Consider the following 21294-nt stretch of genomic DNA (forward strand, 5'->3'; position numbering starts at 1 on the left):
CTTTTGTTTGTTTGTTGGTCATCAAACAGTGGATTTGTACCTGTTCTTGGTTTGCAAAGTGAATGTGGTTTTAAAATCAGAGGAAAGAAACATCAATATCTTGTGCTATGCTGATGATACTCTGAAAATACAAAGAATCTACAAGTTCTAGTAATAGAACTAAAGGAGCATAATAAAAAAAAATCAGACAACATAAGGTTGTTGCTAAATAGGAATACGAGATTTTAAGTATGTCCACTGCCTTGAATTCTTTGTAAAAAATAATAATAAAGGCAGGATAATAGAATCTAAAAACCCTTACTTAATAATCAATGTTAATATTTACTATTGATAGCTTTCCTTTTTTCTCTTCTTGTTCTCAGTTGGGTTACCATATTTTTTTTTACAAATCACTAAAGACATCTCTTGTTTAGAAATTGGCTACAAAATGACTTATAATATTCCGACTTTAATTGCATATGGAATATATTAGTCATTTAATATTTTAAATCTTGTCATTAATCATAATTGTTTAGTTATCTACCTGAATTATATTGCTTTTACTGTATTTCTTTCCCTTACAATATTATATGGTCTGTGTGTGCGTGTGTGTGTGTGTGTGTGTGTGTGTGTGTGTGTGTGTGTGAAAGAGAGAGAGAGAGAGAGAGGGAGGGAGGGAGGGAGGGCGGGAATGAGGGAGGGACAGAGAGAAAGTGTGAAGGAAGGAGGTACATGCTACTTATCCAAAAAGCTATTAATCTTTATCACAAATTATGCTGACATATTTTCAATGAACTATTTCTTGGATACATGAAACAAATTACAATAGATTGAATCATATTTTTTATCCCTTCTTGCTAGCATGACTAGGCTTCAAAAATATTTTGATGGAAGTTGACTAGATTTGTTTATCTGACAGAGGAACTGGAGAAAGCCATATGATGATATTTTTTTTTCCTATCCTGGATTTTTTTTTAAGCCAGCTGGTTAATAATCAGGGCAGATTTCCTGCCATTTACCTCCCAACGACCAATAAGATCACACAGGTTGGGCCTCTTCTGGGTGCTGTCGACCAGACAATGCTGGTGGCAGCTCCCCGAGGGAGGGCCTTCTCTGTAGCTGCACCGGCCTTGTGGAATGAGCTACCTGCTGAGATCCAGACCCTCACCATTTTCCCGGGCTTCCGTAAAGCAACCAAGACCTGGCTGTTCTGGCGGGCCTGGGGCTGTTGATTATTCCAGCCCCATTTGATGAAATGGATGTTGTGTTGATTTTAATTCTGTAATTTTAAATGTTTTAAATGCTTTTACTTGTTGTGAGCCGCTAGTCCCTAGGGAGTGGGCTGCATACAAGTTCCATTAAAGAAAGAAAGAAGAAAGAATACCATATCTGTTCTAGCCATTGATAAACCATGATCAAATCACTTCCATATTGCCAAAAACGCTAAAAGAAAGTGCATGTGAATCATTGGGAGGTGAGTTTGGCTCAAAGAAGATTTTAATTTTTTTTTCTCTTGAAAATGTTCTTTCATTGAAAATTGTTGATGCCTTTGCATTTTGGGAAATGAATGCAGGAAAAAATCCTGCATTTTTTAACATAGTTCTGCAAATTAATCATTTTTAAAAAAATTCTGGGGAAAGAAAGAATACCACCTTGAACTCCTTTAGATCCTGCTGGTTTAATTCTGAGAGCTTTGCTTTCAGTAAAATGATAATTCAGCAAAATTCTAACTATCCAATAATGACCTTAAATTTTAATGTTTTCATGTAGAATGTTATCTACTGGAGGCATAAAATGCTTTGAAATTGGACATTTTTGACAGAATTGCACTTTGGAAAACCTCTGCCAGGATACTTTGGGTTTCTATTGCCTTATACAATAGTCAGTTCAGAACAAGCACACAGAAAGGTAGTTTAGGGTGGCTATAAAGTTTTCTAAAATCCTTATTTAAAATTCCAGTGGTTTTCTGCTTCTTTATATTTTTTTAAAAAAATTCTCCTGCCTGAAATCTTTATCAAATGCAATAATTGAGCTCCATTTGGACAGCTCTACCTTGAATTACAACATTTTACTGACTCACCTTCAAATGAATCCTGGCTTTCATGCACTTTGTTTCACATTTATTTCAAGACCCAAGAAACTTTGATATTTGGAGATGTAACAGATTCAACAAAACAAACAACCCTGTTGTTTTAAATATGTTTTTCCATTCATTCATTCAATTTCTATGGCTATCCATCTCAACGACTCAATTTAAACTGTTTCAGGATTTTTACAATATAAAGACCAGCTGTGAAACTCAGTTCTACATTCTAGGAGGTAGGAAGTTAAAGAAACAGACTGAGTGAGCAAACCACATTACCTCTCATTTTTGAAGTTAAATATTTCAACAAGCATTAATGAACCATATACCTTGGGACATGCAGAAGAAGATAGTTGAGTGACATTGGTTCACCTCTAAGCAATACTACAAGGATTGTACCCATAGTCGGTGCTATAATTTATATTGCAGTTATAAAGGAGTAATCCTTATTGCCCTTCCTTATGAATAATAGACAATTTCAACTGATGTAGTTCAGTGGTTATAAGTACACAACAATTAACTCCTGGCTGAGAAGCCTGACCTAGGGTTGAAGGTGATAGCTACCACTTATTGGCCTCTGCTGTGTAAACTAGATTTGCCAGATGGCAACTCAGAAAGAGTTTCTTTTGAAAGCTGTGTTTGCAGTTGGCAAGACATGGACCTGAAGTAGCAGTGAACTGAGTGGAGGGCATATATACTTACCAGGAAGAACAGACTGCCAGTGTGTAGCATTGCAGCACAACATAAGTATGCTGCCTAGCTTTTCCATGATTGATATCTTGCGGTTCCTTCAGGTAAAGAATTGGGCTCTTTCCAGTTTGGCTACCCCTCATTAGGGGCAGCCAGCTGCTAAACAAAAGCTAATAATAAAATGATGCTTTTCTTCCCCAAAGTCAAATCTGCTCATTCATAAACCAGTTCATTAAAAAATGGCACATATCCCAGTCTGCATATACCTGCTTGATATATAGCTGGCTCACAGTCTAAAAGGCTACAGAGTTGACAGTTAATGATAGGGGAAAGCACATCACATAAACCATAAACTAAAGAGCAAGCTACTTTAGTTAATTAAATGTATAACCTCCCCTTTCCTTCAGAAGCCCAGGACACAATACAGAGGATTTCCTCCTCTAATTCTTTCCCACAAAAACTTTGTGAAGTAGGTTGGGCTGAAAAGGGGCAATTGTTCCCAGGTCACCCAGAGGACTTCCATAGCTGAGTATCTCCTTGATCCTAGCCCAACATCTTCATTATTATACCACACTGGTATAAAGAGAAGAAAGCATACATATATCTCCTTCCCACACAAGGCATAAAAAGCCCCCTTTTTCCAAATGCATGCTTTTATTTATGACAGTATAATAGCACAGCTCCATATTCCAGCTCTTTACAACTAATATATGCTAATATATATTGAAACACCTCTCACAATATTCTGTCAGAAAATTATGTAGACTGGGGATTTTGAGAATTCAAGTTCAGCTCGTTTAAATGGCAGAAAAAGAGACTGCATGCAAATAAAAATATGCAACATGAGGATACACCAAACGTCCCCATGTGATACTGTAAATAACCAAGATACTCTTTCTTGAACAAAAAATGAGAGCTATACAAATAATAATAAGGGGCTTCTTAAACATGTTGTCCAAATCTTGACCTGTACCTGCTACTATTTCAAAATCCCATCCTACAATACTAGTAACCCTCCTCAAATGCCCAACTCAGAACAGCCTTTTTGTGGCTGTCTATTATGACTAGTCATCACTGCCCATCAGCTGTCTTCAATTCCCCCAAGCTGAGTTTTGCATTCCAAGTTCTGCTGTGCAAACCAAAAATCCATGCCTGAATTGCTGAGTCCACTTTCAGTTCTTCAAACAGAAAACACCTGTCCCAAAGATCTTCCTGTGTCATCTCACTATAGTCCATGGCAGGGCTATAACTCATCCAGTTGAGAGAGATAAGGTGAAGAATTAAGATAAGTGAGGTCACTCCCAAATTTACTTGCACAAAGTTGCTATGGTATTTCCTTTTTGTCAAAGTGAAAGATAAGAAACAGTAGAAAACTAAAATCAACAGGTAATGAAGTATGAAGAATTGCAAGAGAGTTATCCTGATGAGTTTTCTTGTATGCATGCTTTTATGAGTTATTTTTTCTAGAGTATCATAATTTCTGTATACCCACACCACCCACCCTAAAAAACCACATATGCAACAAAAGATTCAAGCCTTTTTCTGCACAGAAAGACACCTATAAGGATTACCTGTTGCTTTAAAAAAATTTAGAACTACATTTATTCAATATACTGTGTTTTAAGCTGATTCTTATTTCTCAAGGCAGCTGACAAAAATACAACTCTTATATTAATAAATGTCAAGTTAAACAATACTTCAAATTTGATCAATGAGTTTACAAATATTTATTTTACATGGCTAAATCTTTAAAGTTTAAAGCAAGGAATTGGAAGAATTAAATAGTAATCCACTTCATAGGATGTTGTTTTATCTGAAATGATGCTCTGGACCGGAATCATATCAACAATATGTCTTCCACAAAACCATTTTTCATGTTACTGTTTAGAGATGTGATAGCTCATCTTTCTCATAATAATCCTTGTATTGTGCAAGTTAGTGCTTACATAAAGGGTTGGTTACATTGTAAGATTAACATCAAAGATGGTCCTTGGACTTGATACAAGGCAGAACAATAATAGTACTTCTCTGCTGAGCTTTGCTTACCAACACAGGACTCCCCGGAAAGTGAATAGGTTCCATTGTCATGGAAACCGCTTCTGCACTCACAGTGGTACCACCCTGGGAGGTTAACACAGCGTGAATGGTTGTGACATTCAATGATCCCCTCAGCACATTCATCAATATCTGCCTCAGAGAAAAACACAAGCCAGCCAGGATATTAATTTTCTTTTACACCAACATTTTAGATAGTAAAAAACACAATACTAAGCCCTTCTGGAATACAATGGAATGTACCTTTTAATGAACAGGCTACGCTCTACACACAAAGGTATCTCAGTAACCTATCTTTGTAGTTTACAAACTTGAGAGAACTTTCTTTAAAATAAACCAGATAAATTCCCCACCTCTCTTTTAAATAGTTGGGGGGGAAAGTCTCAATTTTAATTCCCTTGATCTACAAATAATGTAAATTCACCCAGGTCATACCAGGCATTTTTTAACCTTGATTTTTTACGTTTTATTCATTGAATTGTAATTTTGTAGTTTGATAGTTGTAAGCCATCTAGAGGCATTGAGAATCAGGCTACATACAAGTTATTACTATTGTTATAATTATCAATGTTTGATAATTGAATTGAATGGGACTTTTTTATAAAACATATTATAAAAATAGAGGAAAATATTTATTTGGGAATAGGAAATAGTTATTCAGGCTATTTGTTGTGGTGGTCTGGAGATTGTTAAAGTGAAAAATCCCCCCTCAGCCATACAAACTAAATGGTACTTTTTCCCTCAGCTTAACCAATCTTACCAACTTATGGTGAAGCTAAAATTGGAGCAGACTACACAATTTATACTGCCTTGAATCCTGGAAGAGAATTATGTGTGCTATCTGTATTAATTTATTAGACATATATTGACAACTTTAAAGATGAATGTGGAAATGCCCAAGATAAATGTAAACATTTGTGAGATCTAAGTCATATATTTTTCAGATTTGAAAGGTGAAGGAAACCGTTTGTCACAAAGTAGAAAATAGGATGTGCTGAGAAAGTCCTTGGATCACCCTCAGGAAGAAAGTCACTTCTCCTAAAGCAATGTTCCTCAGTCTCAACAACTGTAAACTGTATGGATTTCAATTCTGTTCTAAAGGATGTTCCTTTAAATGGCTGCTCAACCAAAAGCTGCGGCCATTTAAATCCCACTGTTCAATTCTTACGATGTGGCCATACAATACATCTTCTAGGGCTGTACACTGACAATAGACTACTGAGTGAAAACTGCTCAGGGGCTATCCCATCAACTCTGAGGAAGAAGGGTTGCAATTCCTTTTTAAAATGTACTTTTTATTATTTTATGAGTGAAATTAACAGACAAAAATATAAAACGAAACAATCTGTGGTAATACAATAAAAAAGAATAATGGTGATCATAAACTGAAAAGTTGAAAAGAGAAAGAGGAAAAAGACTCATAAAACAAATCCTAGTGAGGAATATTAATAGACAGCGAGCTCAATCCTTTAATATGTTGTTAAATTTAGACCATATATAAACTTAATGTTCCATCTTCTTATTTTTACTGTTTAGCAGTAAGATTTATTTGATGTTTCAAAGATTGACAGAGAATACATCTCTTTAAGCCTCACTTCAACAACTGAAGTCTTACTTATTTTCTTTCAATCTATGTAAATTAATTCACTTGCTAATCCCCAGGCTCAATAAAGCCAAAGTTTTCCATAAAATCTTAAATTCCATATTGTTATTATATTCACTTCTACAACAGCTATGTTCTTCCCCTGAAAAAGAAAACATTATACCAAAGAGATCTCACATTTCTTTATCATAGAGAGGCCATCATAGAGTGGATTAAATAATATTTAATATTTCTTAAAACGTGGGCCCAGTAATTTTCAAAAACTGGATATTCCAAGTCCTTGTTCTATAAAATGTAAACATTACCCATCTCGAACCTTGTTGCATTCTTTAATTTCTTACATAAATGCCAACTTTACTTCAAATACAGCTTCTCTTAAATATTTCACTACTTCAGATGTTTCTAAGACAGTTAAAGATTTGGGGGGCATATTGTTCTGACAGTACATGCTGTAATTGCATATGTTAACAAATAGATGATTCAGGTAAATTGATTCTAAATTGCTATAAAAAGCCCAATTGTGCAGACAAAGAATTATCTTTCTAAATTTGCTAGCCAAATAATAACTTGGTTTTTTGAGCTGGCTTTGTCCTCTTTTTCCAAAAAGGGCAAAGATACCCCACCCCATTTTTCACCCTCCCCCTTTTGGAGATGCAATTGATCTATGCTCTACAGGCAAGAGCCCAGATCAATTCAAAGCATGATTCTGTAATAGAAATGATCAGACTGATTCCTATTTTTCATTCAAGACCATGCAACAAATGAGTTGTTTCAGCTTCCCATGCACTCTCATTTATTGGGCCCTTGGTGTCAGTGTACTTAAAAGTTGAAAAAATAATTACACAGTGACATAGGATACAGTAAAAATGGCAGGGGGAGTCAAAATGGTGGTGTTGAGATCTCAAACAAGATTCAGCCTTCCCCTTCCCACTTTGGAATCTTAACAAATTATTCTGTATATTAGATATTCTTGTAAGTTTTTTCATTCAGTCTTAAATCTGTTCTTGCATTTATATGCTTATCTTTTTTAATGACAATTTTTTTTTCTGATAAGATCCAAGAAATAATATTTAACACTTCATTCTTTGGACCACAAAACCTTCCTTTAATTAGACAGTGGTTTCCATTTATTCATCTACAAACACAATATTGTTGGTAACATTGTCATGAAATTAAGAGAGCAATTTTAAATATTACACATAAATCATCCATTACTCAAAACCAATCCAGCCACTACAAGTTCTCATTTGGCTATTCTTTGGATGACTTAGTAGCTTGTAGAAAAATCAGAAGTTCAATATTCATTAGTCAAGCTTTCTCCATCCTCTTCCAGATATATTGAATTATAATTCTTATGTTTGCCAGGGATAAACTTGCTGAAGACATAGTTATGTCAACACATAGTTATATGGTCCATATCAATTTAATCTCAATTTAAAAAGTTATGTAAGATCAACAAGTTTGAGAATTTTAAAAAAATAAGTAACTTGATAAGAATCACAAAACTTTAAGGACTGAAAAAGACCTTGGAAGCCATTTAGTGTCAGTCCTTCCCCAATACAAGAACCTACTATTAAAGCAGCCTTAACTGATGGCCATCCACTGTTGGCCACTGTTTAAAATACCTCCAGTGCAGAAGAATCTACAACTTGTAATGAAGGAGAGACAGAGGAAGAGACATTGTTAGCAACTCCTAGCATTAAGAAAATTTTCTTTGTTATCTTGGTTATTCTCCTTTGGATACATTCCAGTTTCCTAAAATATGGCATCCAAATATTTCAGGTTTGCATTGAGAGAGGAATGCTGACTTTTCTTGATCTTGAAATATATGGCTATTAATAAAGTCCGTAACTGCATTTGTTTTTTTTGTTTTTTTTTTTACAACTGTACTACATTGCTGGTTCATGTTCAGTGTTTGATCTATCAGGACCTCAGATGTCTATCACAAGTATTGCTGCCCACCATGTATGCTCCTATGCTAATACCTTGATTTTCTTACTCAGATGTAAAATGTTTTTGTCCCTGCTTCCAAAGGCTAAATCAACACACCATTCATCACTTCTTCCAGTCTGATGCAAAGCCACTGAGATTGGGCATTATTATTCGAGGTGCTTTGATGGCACTATGTTCCAGCATAGATTTTTCAGATGAAACACTTGTCAAACATTCTGTATCACTTCAAAGGCAGATGGGCGGCAAAAAAAAAAATAGATAAATAAGTCAATATGTTTGCTGCATTCTCCTGGTCAACTAAAATGGTCGTTCTACCAAAAATAAATAAATAATCAAGCTTATTTGATATACCTTGTTTCTGATAAATGCCTGCTGGAAAACACACTTATTATTATTATTTTCCAAATGTTTCAAAGCAACTTTTCAGACTTTATCTGGAAAAGTACAAGCAGAAAGCTGGCAAGTATCCATGAACCAGAATTAAATCTGTACTTCCTGCTTGTCCCAGAAGAAGAAGGGGTTACATCACATGTCATTTTATGAAGTCAGGAATCAATGATATTGTGCTCAAACCATAACTATCCATTTGAGAAGGTGACCTCTAGCTAAATTTTCTTATTCTGCTTCAAAAATAATCCCCCATCCCACCTTGACAAACACAAGCAGGGGGATCTAGTTCACCTTCTGCATTTCACTCAGTTCTATACAGATTGGTCGTTTCCAACTGGCTAGTGTGTGCTGTGACAGACATCCTTGCCGTCCATGTCTGTCCTCTGCCTTCAATAGTTATTTCATATTGAGTTCCTTGCAATAAAAGGTTGGGGTCCTTTTATTTCAAGCGAGGTTTGTAGTGGAATGGTGAAATGCTTGCAATTTGTTTGCTGTTGTTTTCCTTTAACAGATTCATCAATGCTGTAAAACACCGGTTGTTTCTTTGTCGGGTTTTGCTTTCCTTTTAATTGGGTGAAATTGACAAAGTTTGTTCATTCATAATTCCATTCCCTTCAGCCACCCAAGGTCTTTTACAAGACCTTGGGTGACTGGTAAATTCTGACAAGTTTTCCCTTCTTGCGCAAGTGAAAGAAAGAATGGTAAAACTGTTGGCAATAATAGGCAAGAAGGAAAGAGTTATGGAACATGGTTTTTGTATATGATGAGTGCTGCAAGACTATTAAATGAAGAAAAATGGAAAAGCTCTAAAACACCCACAATGGGCAAATAGTTGGTGAAGATGATAGAATTAGCAGGAAGAGAAAAATTGATTTGTCTGATTAGGGAAAGGAAAATAACCTCATTTGTTAGTGAATGGAAACCCCTGATAGACTTTTTGCTGAAGAAATTGAAATAATGAAGTTATGATTAATGGACTTGATGATTTGAAAGAAGGAAATTCTGATGTAAACTTAGGGTAAAACAGAAATGCATTTATGACTGTGGTTAAGATTGGAAGCCATGTTATCACCTTTTCCTTATTCTCTTTCTCTTTCTTTTTTTCTTTCTTACCTGTTAGTTAGTTTTCCATGTGTCTTCTCTAAAACTTGTGTTGTTTTTATTGTGGTAAAGTTTCCGTTAATTTCACATGTGTGTGCATGCGCGCACACACCACAGTGTTGTCTTTTTTTCTTTTTAATTAGTCCTCAAAAGACAAATCCACAAAGGGAAAAGCACTTGACATTTCCTTTCCAAGCATAGGTGGGGGAAAAAAGGATCAGGGGAATCCATTAATTGGAGACATGCTACCAGTTGGACAGACAAAATACTGATCAAGACTGAAACCAAAATAGAAGAAGGGGTTGAGATAAAAAAAAAATTCTTAAATCAACTTTATTTCTAGCCAATTCATGCATTGGGGACAAGCACCTGAGGGAGGCAGCATAGTTAAGGCCTACATCTGAGTGGATAACTATATATTTCAGTGTTAAAATGGGCAGTGCCAGTTACAGTTGCAAATATAACCCAATTCAGCTTTCTCAATAATTCAGATTTCTATGCTGCATTATAAACAACCCTAACTTAAAAGTGCCTTAATACTTAAAAAAAATGAGAGGAAAGGCAAACATATTTCAATAGTAATTGATGGACTGAAGCAAATGAAAGCATATTCTTCATGTTGTAATGCTCAAAATATACAAATTGGATTCTCCCCAAAAGTCAAATAAAGCATGACTTTTAAAATATTTTTTCCTTTTCATAATATGTTGCAATATCTAATAAGCCTGAATGACAGTTACAACACCTGAAAGGTTTTTTTTTTCCTTTGATATTTTCTGCTGCATATTTTCGAAGGCTGCGATCAACATTATGAAATTAATACTTTTCAAGAAATTAATTGGCTATAATCTTTTTTCACTCTGTGCCCTGGAAAAATTGTTGAATCTTCTATTTAGACAGAATCATTAAGAATGATAACTTAGATAGTTTTAAGCATCACTGAAGGGGATATCACCAGTGACAAATGAATCTCTTTTATAAGAAGGATGAACTGTTTTCATCCGTTGAGAATTATTTCTAGCCAAGAAGGCAAGAATAAAAGCAATCTGTGACTGTACTTCTACACTTTGGATTTATAGCTAATTTACATTTGAAGTATGAAATTTCTTTTTCATGGATTGCTTTATCCTAGCAAGGGACAGAAGTATGTCTATATTGCATTAGGTGGTAAATGTGCTGCTTTTGTCGCATCACCATCAAAAGCTCCAGTTCTCACTGCAGGAAAGGATGCCTGAGGTGAAAACTCATTGTGTGGAAATGGGCAAATGGGCACAACTGTCTAGAAATGTAGAAAAGGGATATGGTAGCAGAAGATTTAAGATGGCACTGTTACTCCACTGAAGAAAAAGTAACTGTTATGTGGAGTAAGAGATAGATAGAAGTATAGACTGCTAGCAGATGGGATCTATGCTCATTGTAAAATCTGGATGATTGTAAATTGGTTGTGAACAATCAACCACTGGAATGCCTTACCTTCGGAAGTGTGGGTGCCCCATCACTGGAGTCTTTCAAGAAGAGACTGGACAGCCACTTCTCTGAAATGTTATAATCTTATGCAGGGATTTGGACTAGATTATGTCCAAGGTTCCTTCCAATTTTGCTATTCTTTATTCTATGTTCTGAATCCCAATTTAAATTGTATGGCAGATTAGTGCCTATCAATTTATCTCCATTTGGAGACAGTCGCAATAGTTTAATAGTGGTGTAAGAGATGTTCATTGCTCATCACAATGTTATAGACATTTTGCAATGAAATAATTAGAAAATGATTTAGGATAAAGCTTAAAAAGTGTTTTTCTGAAAAAAAGAGATACTGTTTTAATCATGATAGCAAATATTAATAGCTGAGTTTACACAATAAATATCAGTATTTTGACTGGAAGTCTTTGCAATTGTTTCCAGGCCCACTTTGCAGCAGTTGGATCAAGGTTTTCCTTGATCATTCCATGATTGCTCTGACTTCTGTAGATTTATTTCTGTGTTACACTATTTTATATTATTCACTGATTTCATTCAAATTACATTTATACTGTATCTATGGTTCTGGAAAAAAGAGGCAAATTTGTTTCTTCAGGTCAACTTCCTTGTTACAATATAATTTTGTTATAGCAACGCAATGTAAAATTGGTCATTCTGCATTCATTTTAGAATAAGCCTAATGTATTTATGAAGATTAAACACATATGCAAATTGCCTTATCATGCAATCATTTCCCCTGGTGGTAGATTTATGTTGTTCCTACTTTAAATGCTAGCCTACTGTTCATACTGCCAACTGACCTTGAAGAAGTCAAAGGATGCACAAAACAATCCCCCCATCAATGGTTAATGTTGCTTACAAAGTTAATCCTTTTTTCAGAGAGTAGAACATCAAGTTGATATCATGACATTTTCATGTGTTGTTACAAAAAAAGTTCAATCTCATCTGGATATGTTCCACTACATGTTCTTTATATGCAAATATACTTTTCTATTTGCCTTATCATAATTCTCTAGGTTTTTAATATGAAGTTTACTTTCTTGGATCAATCTTTGACCTGTCTAAATTCAATTTCTTTCTTTGTTAGCCAAAAAGAATAAAATAAAATAAAGTAAATGTGAATTTCTTATTACAGTACAACTGAAAATATATATGTAGATTTATGGATGTTAAATGATTGGGAGACCACTGAGAAAGCATTCAAAATGTGAACAATTCTGCATCCTTCTTGCTTTTTTGATTGAATAGGAAGTGGAACAATGTTATATAAATTATATGAAAGTAAAATAGAACAGTGGATTACTTTTAAAGTAGATCACTGCCTAGAATCAAGCTTGTCACATTTATCTATCTTCACAAAAGAGCTGAAGCTAAAAACCTAAAACTTTAATGTATATCTAGAAGATAAAAGAAAAGGTGTTACACAAACAGAAAGATTGCCAATATATCTTGGGTGTCAAATTCCAACACTTACACAACAGCTAAAGAAAAAAAAAATCAATACAAAAATTGTCAAGCTATGACAATTGTTATTCTGGCTAAGCCAAAAAAAACATACAATATATCACTGCTGAGTTAACACAGAAGAGAACAGTATTAATATATTCTTTGCTATCTCAAATGTAAGGTGGTAAAATGATGCAGGATATCTGCAGAATTAAAACAGAAATAAGTAGCACATTATTTATTAAGAATAGGAATATGGAGAATAAAATATTGAAATTGTACTTTAAGGGGGGGGCACATGGTTAACTCTGCCTATGTCCAGGGTCCTATGTTCTCAAGGGAATAAATTTTCCCTATCATCTCTCTGTATAAACTCCATGTGAGCACAGTAGTACAGATGGAGAACTCATCTGAGTAAACATGTAGCTTACATGAAATATTTCAACTGTAGGTAAAGCTAGCTAGAGATATGATTGCGATGCACAGGACTGTGGGCCTGTGATCACTGTCTCACATGTTCTGTCATTGACCTCCCTTCTATTTCACTTTCATATAGCACTTGTTTAGTGTTCAAAGAGCAAGGTATATGTTTTATTTATTTTATACTATTTATAACTAATCTGTGAGAGAGGAGAAATTCCATATTATCTTTAGCATCATGCTTCTTGGTCAGTAATTTTTGTGTTTACTTTCCTGCTTTCTAATCAGTGTCTGTTTATTAGACTTAGAAGTACAATGACTACAACAAGAAGGCAAGTAAGAAAACAGATACAAAAAACTTGATCCTATCCTTCAACAAGGGGGCTGCGTGTTAGAAGGGAGAGAACATTAACTGAAGCTGCTTTCTTAGTCCAGGTTCTGTACATTTCAAAACTGTGAATATACAGTGGATAATGGATTTTAATATTTACATGGTTGGCATAAGTGTTAGCCTGCAATTACTTACAAGCAACATTATGGGAGTAAAGGTTAAAGTTCAGAAACTTCCAAATCTTTAAGGAATGTGTAGAGAATAAAGAAGAAAATGGACAACCCTTGAAATGTTCTGATGCTGCTCAGAAAAATCTCCCATCTGAAGCATCCAATATTTACTACAGATTTTTCCATTTCTCCACATGAGTGGAATAGTTTACAATTAATTAAAAGATATGGGGGAAAATGACTTCCTCGTGAATTCCTTAGTGTTCATATGTTTTGTTTCACATGAGATTTAAACTTCTTTCAATTTAATCTCTGTACTGTTCCTTATGAAGACCATTCCATAAACACAAATAAATACATCAAGGGTTTTTTTTCCATCAAAGTACTTGAATAAGATCCCCTCTAGGCCACTCTGCAGTTTCTTCTCCTACTGCTTGCTTCTTCTACCTCTTTTCCCTTTTTTGTTCCATCTTTCCAAGTAACCCTCATTTTTTTTCACATCAACTACTCTATTTTTTCTCTCTCTTCCCTTCCTTCTTGTTTAAAAAATTGCAGTGTGATATCAAACAAGGCAGTGGTCATGGCCAGCATCACAATTCTTGAAACCATCCATGGTTCCTTCCTACTAAAAATTGGGAAGTGCTGCCAAGCAAGGCAGTAATCATGACCAGCATCTCAATTCTTGAAACCATCTTCTTGGTCCCTCTAGACTTAGATGTAAAATAATGATGCCAACTACAATTGCAATTGTAGGGATTTACATAGTTCCCAGTAGAAAGGTTTTCTGCCATCACCATCAATGCCTAGAGAAGCAGAGAACAAATGATGCTTCTGGAAGCAAAGGGTATTTGGCACAGGGCAACCATAGATCCCAGTTGATCCCAGTATGGCCAGATCAATGGGACTGTTTTTTCTAAGCATAAGGTGATAAAGGAAGGGAACCAGGCAAGCAGTTAGATATATTCCACCTTTCAGTATTCATACATTACTCAATCAGCCTAACAATTTAATATAATGCAGCTATCAACAATAACAATTACAGGGAAATGAGAATATAATAAAAACAAGGAGATATATACAACAACTAAAATATAGCATCAAACAAAGACTGCATTTCCTAAGGACCAATGTTTTCCTGAATATGACATTGTTTACCAAGCAAGAAACAGCTATTTAAGTCAACAGCTTTTTAACACACAAGTGTCATAATGTAAATTGTGAAGGTCTGTCTTGTGTTTCAATCAACTAAGTCTCCATTTCATTTGGGACATAAAAAAGAAGTATCTGCATCTAAGCAGGCAGATATGGTAGAAATCCCTAATGTACTATTTTCTTGCCATTGTTTAATTACTTGGGATAATGAAAGGAATTTTAGTATGCAGATTGTAAACAAAAACAAAAATCAATAAATTTTAAATGAATTTACTGTAAGATACTGCAACCAACATTACAAGTTGTTTTGAACACTTGGGAGGATATGTTCTCTCACTAACACAAAATTCTTTTAAAAAAATATGTACAAATGATTAATTATAGCAATTTCAAGAGAATATGACCAATATTTATTCATTTTTATGTTATTCACCAGTACTTGTAAATTTAAAATATAGTACATAACAGAATGTGCATATCGTTATAAACCATAAACAACCTTTATACAAAGACATCATATTTCTTAGGTACTCTTTCTTTTGGCCTGTCTGTCTACTTATCATTCATATATATAAAAATGTATATGTATATGTATATATATATATTCATTAATCATTGTAATTAATTAACATGCATTTGTATCCTTTAAAAACATAACTGAATTCTTTATGCATAGTGTTCTGACCATGACTATCAAATATAACTTTCTGGCAAGTTGTTATGCTACAGAGCCTACTCCAAAAGAGATAATAATATATTGAAATTCTGTATTTACTTTTCTTCTCCTTGAAGTAAGTGCCTATGTGGAATCTGTCTGGAAAGTATTCTTGCATTGATCGAATTGTGCTGTTATATTCTATAGTGCTAATCCTCTCCCTTTACAATCAAGTCTGGGATGTTGGTTTGAGCTTGGCAATTTGGTTTCAAGCATTTTGTCGTCATTCAAGGAGGCATCGTCAGTGCATTTTGAATTGTCTCCTTCAACTTCCATGCTTGGGGGGGGATCACATTATAGATACAGGAAGTGTAAAATGAAATTTCTGTCCTATCCCTGACCCCTCCATTACTAAATAGAAGCACAATAAGTGTTTAAGAGAATTGCACCAGGCAACTATTCCTATCCATGGAGAAGTGGGCTATTTAAAAAAAAAAACCCCAAGCATTTTGTATTATTAATATAGGGCAAAGTTAAAAAGTTAAAATTGAAGATGTTCCAAGATTAAAAGAGTTTTTAAAAGGCAGATGAAATACCCTCGCCATAAACTACCCCCTCCCCAGGTTCTATGCCACTCTTAGACCATCATACCTCATGGCAGAACCAGGTCTTGATGTTTTTCTGGAAGGCTGGGAGAATGAGGCCCATTTCACCTCTGGGCATAAGATGTTACCTTTGTGATCATATTATTAGCAGTTGCGTCCTCTTTGCCGATGATGTAAAACTATTTAACACCACAGAAAACTCTACTACTCTACAAAACAACCTAGATTATGTATGTGAATGGTCAAACTATTGGCAACTCCAAATCTCTGCTAACAAATGCTCAGTCCTACACATTGGAAATAAAAATCAGAACATCAAATACAAGCTGGGCAGAGATGATCTAAAAGATGAGCCAAAGACCTAGGAATACTCATTTTGAAAGACTTAAGCCCCAGAGTTCACAGTAACAACATTTCCAAAAAGGAATTCAGAGTTGTCAACCTTATCTTATGTAGTTTTCTCTCTGGTAATGTTATGCTACTAACAACGAGGGCTTTCTGTCCAGCCAAAATTCAATGGGGCCTGTAACATACCCTCTCTGCTTAATTGGCTGGGACAGGTTGATGAAATAAGCATAAGACATTTTCTCAGATAGCCTGGCAATAATATGAAATATCTTAGCAATAATATGGAACTGGTTTACCATTGGTTTCTTCTAGGATAGCAATAGTAATAGCACTTAGACTTATATACTACTTCACAGCGCTTTTACATCTCTCTCTAAGCAGTTTAGAATCAGCATATTGCCCCCAACAATCTAGGTCCTCATTTTACCCATCTCGTAAGGATGGAAGGCTGAGTCAATCTTGAGCCGGTGAGATTTGAACTGTCAAACTGGAGCTAGCAGTCAGATAATGTAGCCTGAAGTACTGTACTCCGGCTTGGATGTCTGTTTCAGCTTTTCAATCACCCTATGCATTTGGGATTTCTTGATGTTTGCCATCTAAATGCTTCTCTGAACCTGATTAGCTTTTTAAAGATCATTCAAAGTCAGCTAGAAGCTGCCAACAGCTGTGTAGATAAATCAGTTAATTTATCTTATAAAATTAAGTTATTTGAAAAAAAACATGAGTCTTTGTTGTTCTGTCATAATGTGATTAGATTGTGAAATAAGGTTATTTTAAACTGTAGGGAGAAAATATTTACTTGAATCTACTCGATATTTTTCTAAGACAATATCTTCATCCTTCACAATATTCAAGACTGCATTATACTAATTCAAATGCATTGCCCTTTTACACCCACTTTAATAATTAATTGAATAACAATGGTTTAAAGGGCATGGAACAACAGCATCAGGGGAAAAAAGCTTATCGCTGGATCAGCATAGTACATTTTAACTATTGGATCTTAGCAGATGAACTTAGCCAGCTAAATTGAAAAGCATTTCAATTATACACTGTAAAACTGCATCAACAGCTAATTTGCATAAATAAAATTAGTGATAAGAAACAATATCACAAAAAAATGATATCTTGGGATTTGTCACACTCTGGCTCTTGACTATATGTAGCCCCATTTGGTTATAACATAGGCTTTGTTTCAGATTCCAGGAGTGGTTATTTTCATTCTCAGATTTTAGGATGTGGTTAATTTTAGCTTAATTGTTTTTCTTTATTGGTTTATTATAATTGTCATTATATAATAATGTGACAATGATGAGTAAAGGATTATAGTTTTATATTGCTTTTATTGATTGCATCTTGCCCTAAGATCAATGCTAAATGATTGGATAGAAATATTTTTTAAAAAAATTCATCCTGACTGTTGCCTTAAACTAATCACTAATACAGAAGGGGGGGAAAGTGTATCTGCACTCTAATAATTACCTGACATGTTAGAGTGATCAACAATTAATTCAGGAAAATGCTTGTTGGGAACAACACCGACAGATTAAAAAACATAATATTTTCCTTTGCTGGAGCATGACAAACATCCAAAATTTAAAAACAACAGCTCCAGGTTATAAAAGTGGTGCTCTTTATTCTGCCAAGCAGTACATTTTGCAATGAAGAAAAAAGGAATCTCTCATAATTTGCTCTTCTCCAAGGAGTTTGTAGTTATGATGCCCATCCTCATTTTTGCTTTGCTTTCCCTTTTAAAAATTAACTCTTCTATGTTGGTTCTTTCTGATCACAAAGCAATATTCCAGATTAGTTTCTCAGACATCATTAATTCAGATAAAGTCAGACTACTAATAGAGCTGTATCCTTTTTTTGTAAGCAATTTAAAAAGACCTAACTACAGTAACTAAAAATGCCTGGATTAAAAAAAAAACTAATAGATTTGTCATATAATAATAATTATTGATGATGATATTTTCTATTAAATACCTTCTTTACCTAACAAATATAAAAATACTCACAAGGAGACAAATATAGGTCATAATATGAACCAAATTAAATGATCAGATACATCTTAATAATCAGCTCCAACTGCCAGGTTTTTTTCTCACCGGGTTAACAAAATTATTCAGATGGTAGCCCAGTTCCTATATAAATATGCTACATAAATCCAGTTTAATAATTTAAGGCTCTTATTTGCAACTGGGCAGCTGAACTGATTCCATTAAAAAGCTTATGTCTGACCTGAGGGCCACCCCAATTTATGCTTTGAGGTCTATGATGTTTATGTCATATCTGGAAAGTGATGCATCTAATGTTTGTATCACATCTCAGTCATCAAGTAGTACAGAAATTATGCGTCAAAAGAGAATTAAAAATAAACTAAGAAAGGGGATAATATGCTATTATTATGCAAAACACATTGTAAACAGTTGTATATTCTATTTATAGTATACTGTGAACACTGATATATAATCTTTCTACTATGAAGTAAGTAGAAAACATCACTTTCTAGCAGCAGCGGATTAAGGCTCACTGGTGCCCTAAGCACTGACAAATCTTGATGCTCCCTTCCTTTGTACATACTGTACAAATCTGCATTGGATTTTCTTTCTTTCTCAGCTTTGTGGTGCCCTCTTGGGTCTGGTGCCCTAACCATTAAGTCTGTTTAATGGTTAATACACCACCACTTTCTAGGACAGGGGCAGTGGGTGGAATGGTTTTGTGCATGCAACCTAAATCCCTCACATGTACAAATGAAGTTTCATGCACTTGCCCGCCATTTTGGTGGCCCAGTTCCCAAAAGGCCATGGCCTGACAGCGGTCCCTGGCCTGGGGCTTAGGGAACCTTGTTCTAGGATGTATCTTTTGAATGAACTCTATCCAGAAGCGATTATTCACAGGCCCTCACTGATCCAGCTGATGGAATTTTGCCAAGAAAGAAGAAGACAAGAATATTGCTCAAAAACAAATAACATGAATGTCAATCATCTTACTAACTGTATCTCACCTTCAGTGGCAATACAGTAAAGGGCACAGAAAAAGCAGGATGTACCTTAAATGTTAGATATACTTGTAGCAGAATCTGCAAAGGAAACCTTCCCAAAAAACTGAGAGTGTAGTGTAGTGTAATGGAAATAGAGTTCTGACAAAGTCATTTGTAGTCAGGGAGATAGGCAGCTGACTCATAAGTAACGGTTTAAGGTTTAAGGTTTATTGGGATTTATATGCCGCCCTTTTCCCTGAGGGGACTCAGGGCGGCTTACAACCACAGGGGAGGGGGGTGCAAGGTCAGAAACAAACAAACAAACAAGTAACAACAAACAAACACTGGACCACAAAGAAAAGAAAAGAAAAACTGCTGCAATTTATTCTTCCCAGATTCTTAAGCATTCAAGGTCAGGAGTTGAAAACAAAACAGTCTCTTTGGAGTATCAACAGTTCAAGCCAAGCATGCAGAATAGGGAGGGGGGGACCCTGGAAATAATATATTCTGATCAAAGGAGAAAAATTGAACAGGCAACAGTAGTTTGAAGCTTTTTATCCTGCTTCACATCAGCAGACACAATGGGCATCCCAGCCTAGCAAACAGGCAATGCCTTCTTGTGAAGTCTCCAACTCCTTCTTTTCCTCCAATCGAAGAAGCTATTTCATACCTTCAGCCTAGATGTACAGAGTTTTTGTACACCATAGTAATCTTTAATTACATTTGAAAAGCAGGTGGCAAGCAGTGTTTCAACATAGGTGCTGCTATGTTGTGAGCCAGCTTCAATTCTCAGATCATATTTGAGTGTTCATTGCAACAATCCAATTTTGGGGATATCACTATTTTCACCAATGTCTGTTCATGCTGGGTCTCTTTCCCCCAAGCATATATTTAACTGGTTTATGTACAAAACCTGATAAATCACTCCTTTACCATGTGCTACCCAAAACGTGTGCATGTTTTAGGAACTGTGCACTTGTACATTGAGGTTAGCGTAGCCCTATCCAAGATAGACTGAATTCTGAGTATCACCTGAAATATCATTCTGAAATCCAATTTTCAGTATCAATTTCAAACCCATCCTGTATGAATTGAGTTTCAGTTTGTAATCCCACATTCTGGTCTTTGGGATCAGGAGCAGGGGTGGGATTCTATCAGTTCACACCAATTCAGGCGAACTGGTAGCTCCGACAATTAGCTGGGAGCGAATTGGTACACTTCAAAGATCAGGTGGGCCTTCCCGCCCGCCCCTGCACTTTACTGAACTATATCTTCTCAGCTGATTTGCGTGGCAGAGTGGATTTTCGTGCCTCAGCTGTGTTACTCCCCATCAGTAATACAGAAGGTGAGTTTTCTTAAAACTGTGTGCGTCATAAAGCGTGTGATCACTGAACTGGTTGTTAAACTGGCCGGATCCATCACTGTTCAGGAGACACATAGAGATTCTTATAAATCTCAGCCCGGATAGAAAAGACACAAATAAATATGTCAGTAGCAACCAGTTCCAAATACATCAATAATTCATCTCAGGGTCAGACTAAATAACATGGGACACAAGATGAACTTTTGTATGATGGCACTGGACATTATACAAAGGGTTGAGCAGCAATCAGAAAACCTCCACAGAGTAGAATTATTGCATATTGGTGATTCCAAGTTCCTGTTCCCTTCAGTGATTGAAAGGTTCAACACGTTTGTGTGGGATCAGGCTCTCCTGTTGTTATACTTGCTTTCCTGTAAAAATTTAAATGGAACATTATCAAGAACACTATGTGCTTGTCTTCACTACAGAAGATATTGGCCAGATATTAATATTCAAACTATTAAAAAATAGAGTCAAGGAGTTCATGA

At 35.3% G+C, this 21294-nt stretch overlaps 1 protein-coding gene across 1 annotated transcript in view; it reads right to left on the reverse strand.

The window, feature by feature from the left end:
• NELL1 (neural EGFL like 1) overlaps positions 1-21294 on the reverse strand; it is a 532597-nt gene that overhangs the window by 32470 nt on the left and 478833 nt on the right. The window contains exon 16 of the mRNA XM_032212957.1: positions 4799-4939. Within this exon, the coding sequence (XP_032068848.1) occupies positions 4799-4939 (141 nt within the window). The remainder of the gene's footprint in view (positions 1-4798; positions 4940-21294) is intronic.

Source organism: Thamnophis elegans, chromosome 1, assembly GCF_009769535.1.
Source record: "Thamnophis elegans isolate rThaEle1 chromosome 1, rThaEle1.pri, whole genome shotgun sequence".
NCBI lineage: Eukaryota > Metazoa > Chordata > Lepidosauria > Squamata > Colubridae > Thamnophis > Thamnophis elegans.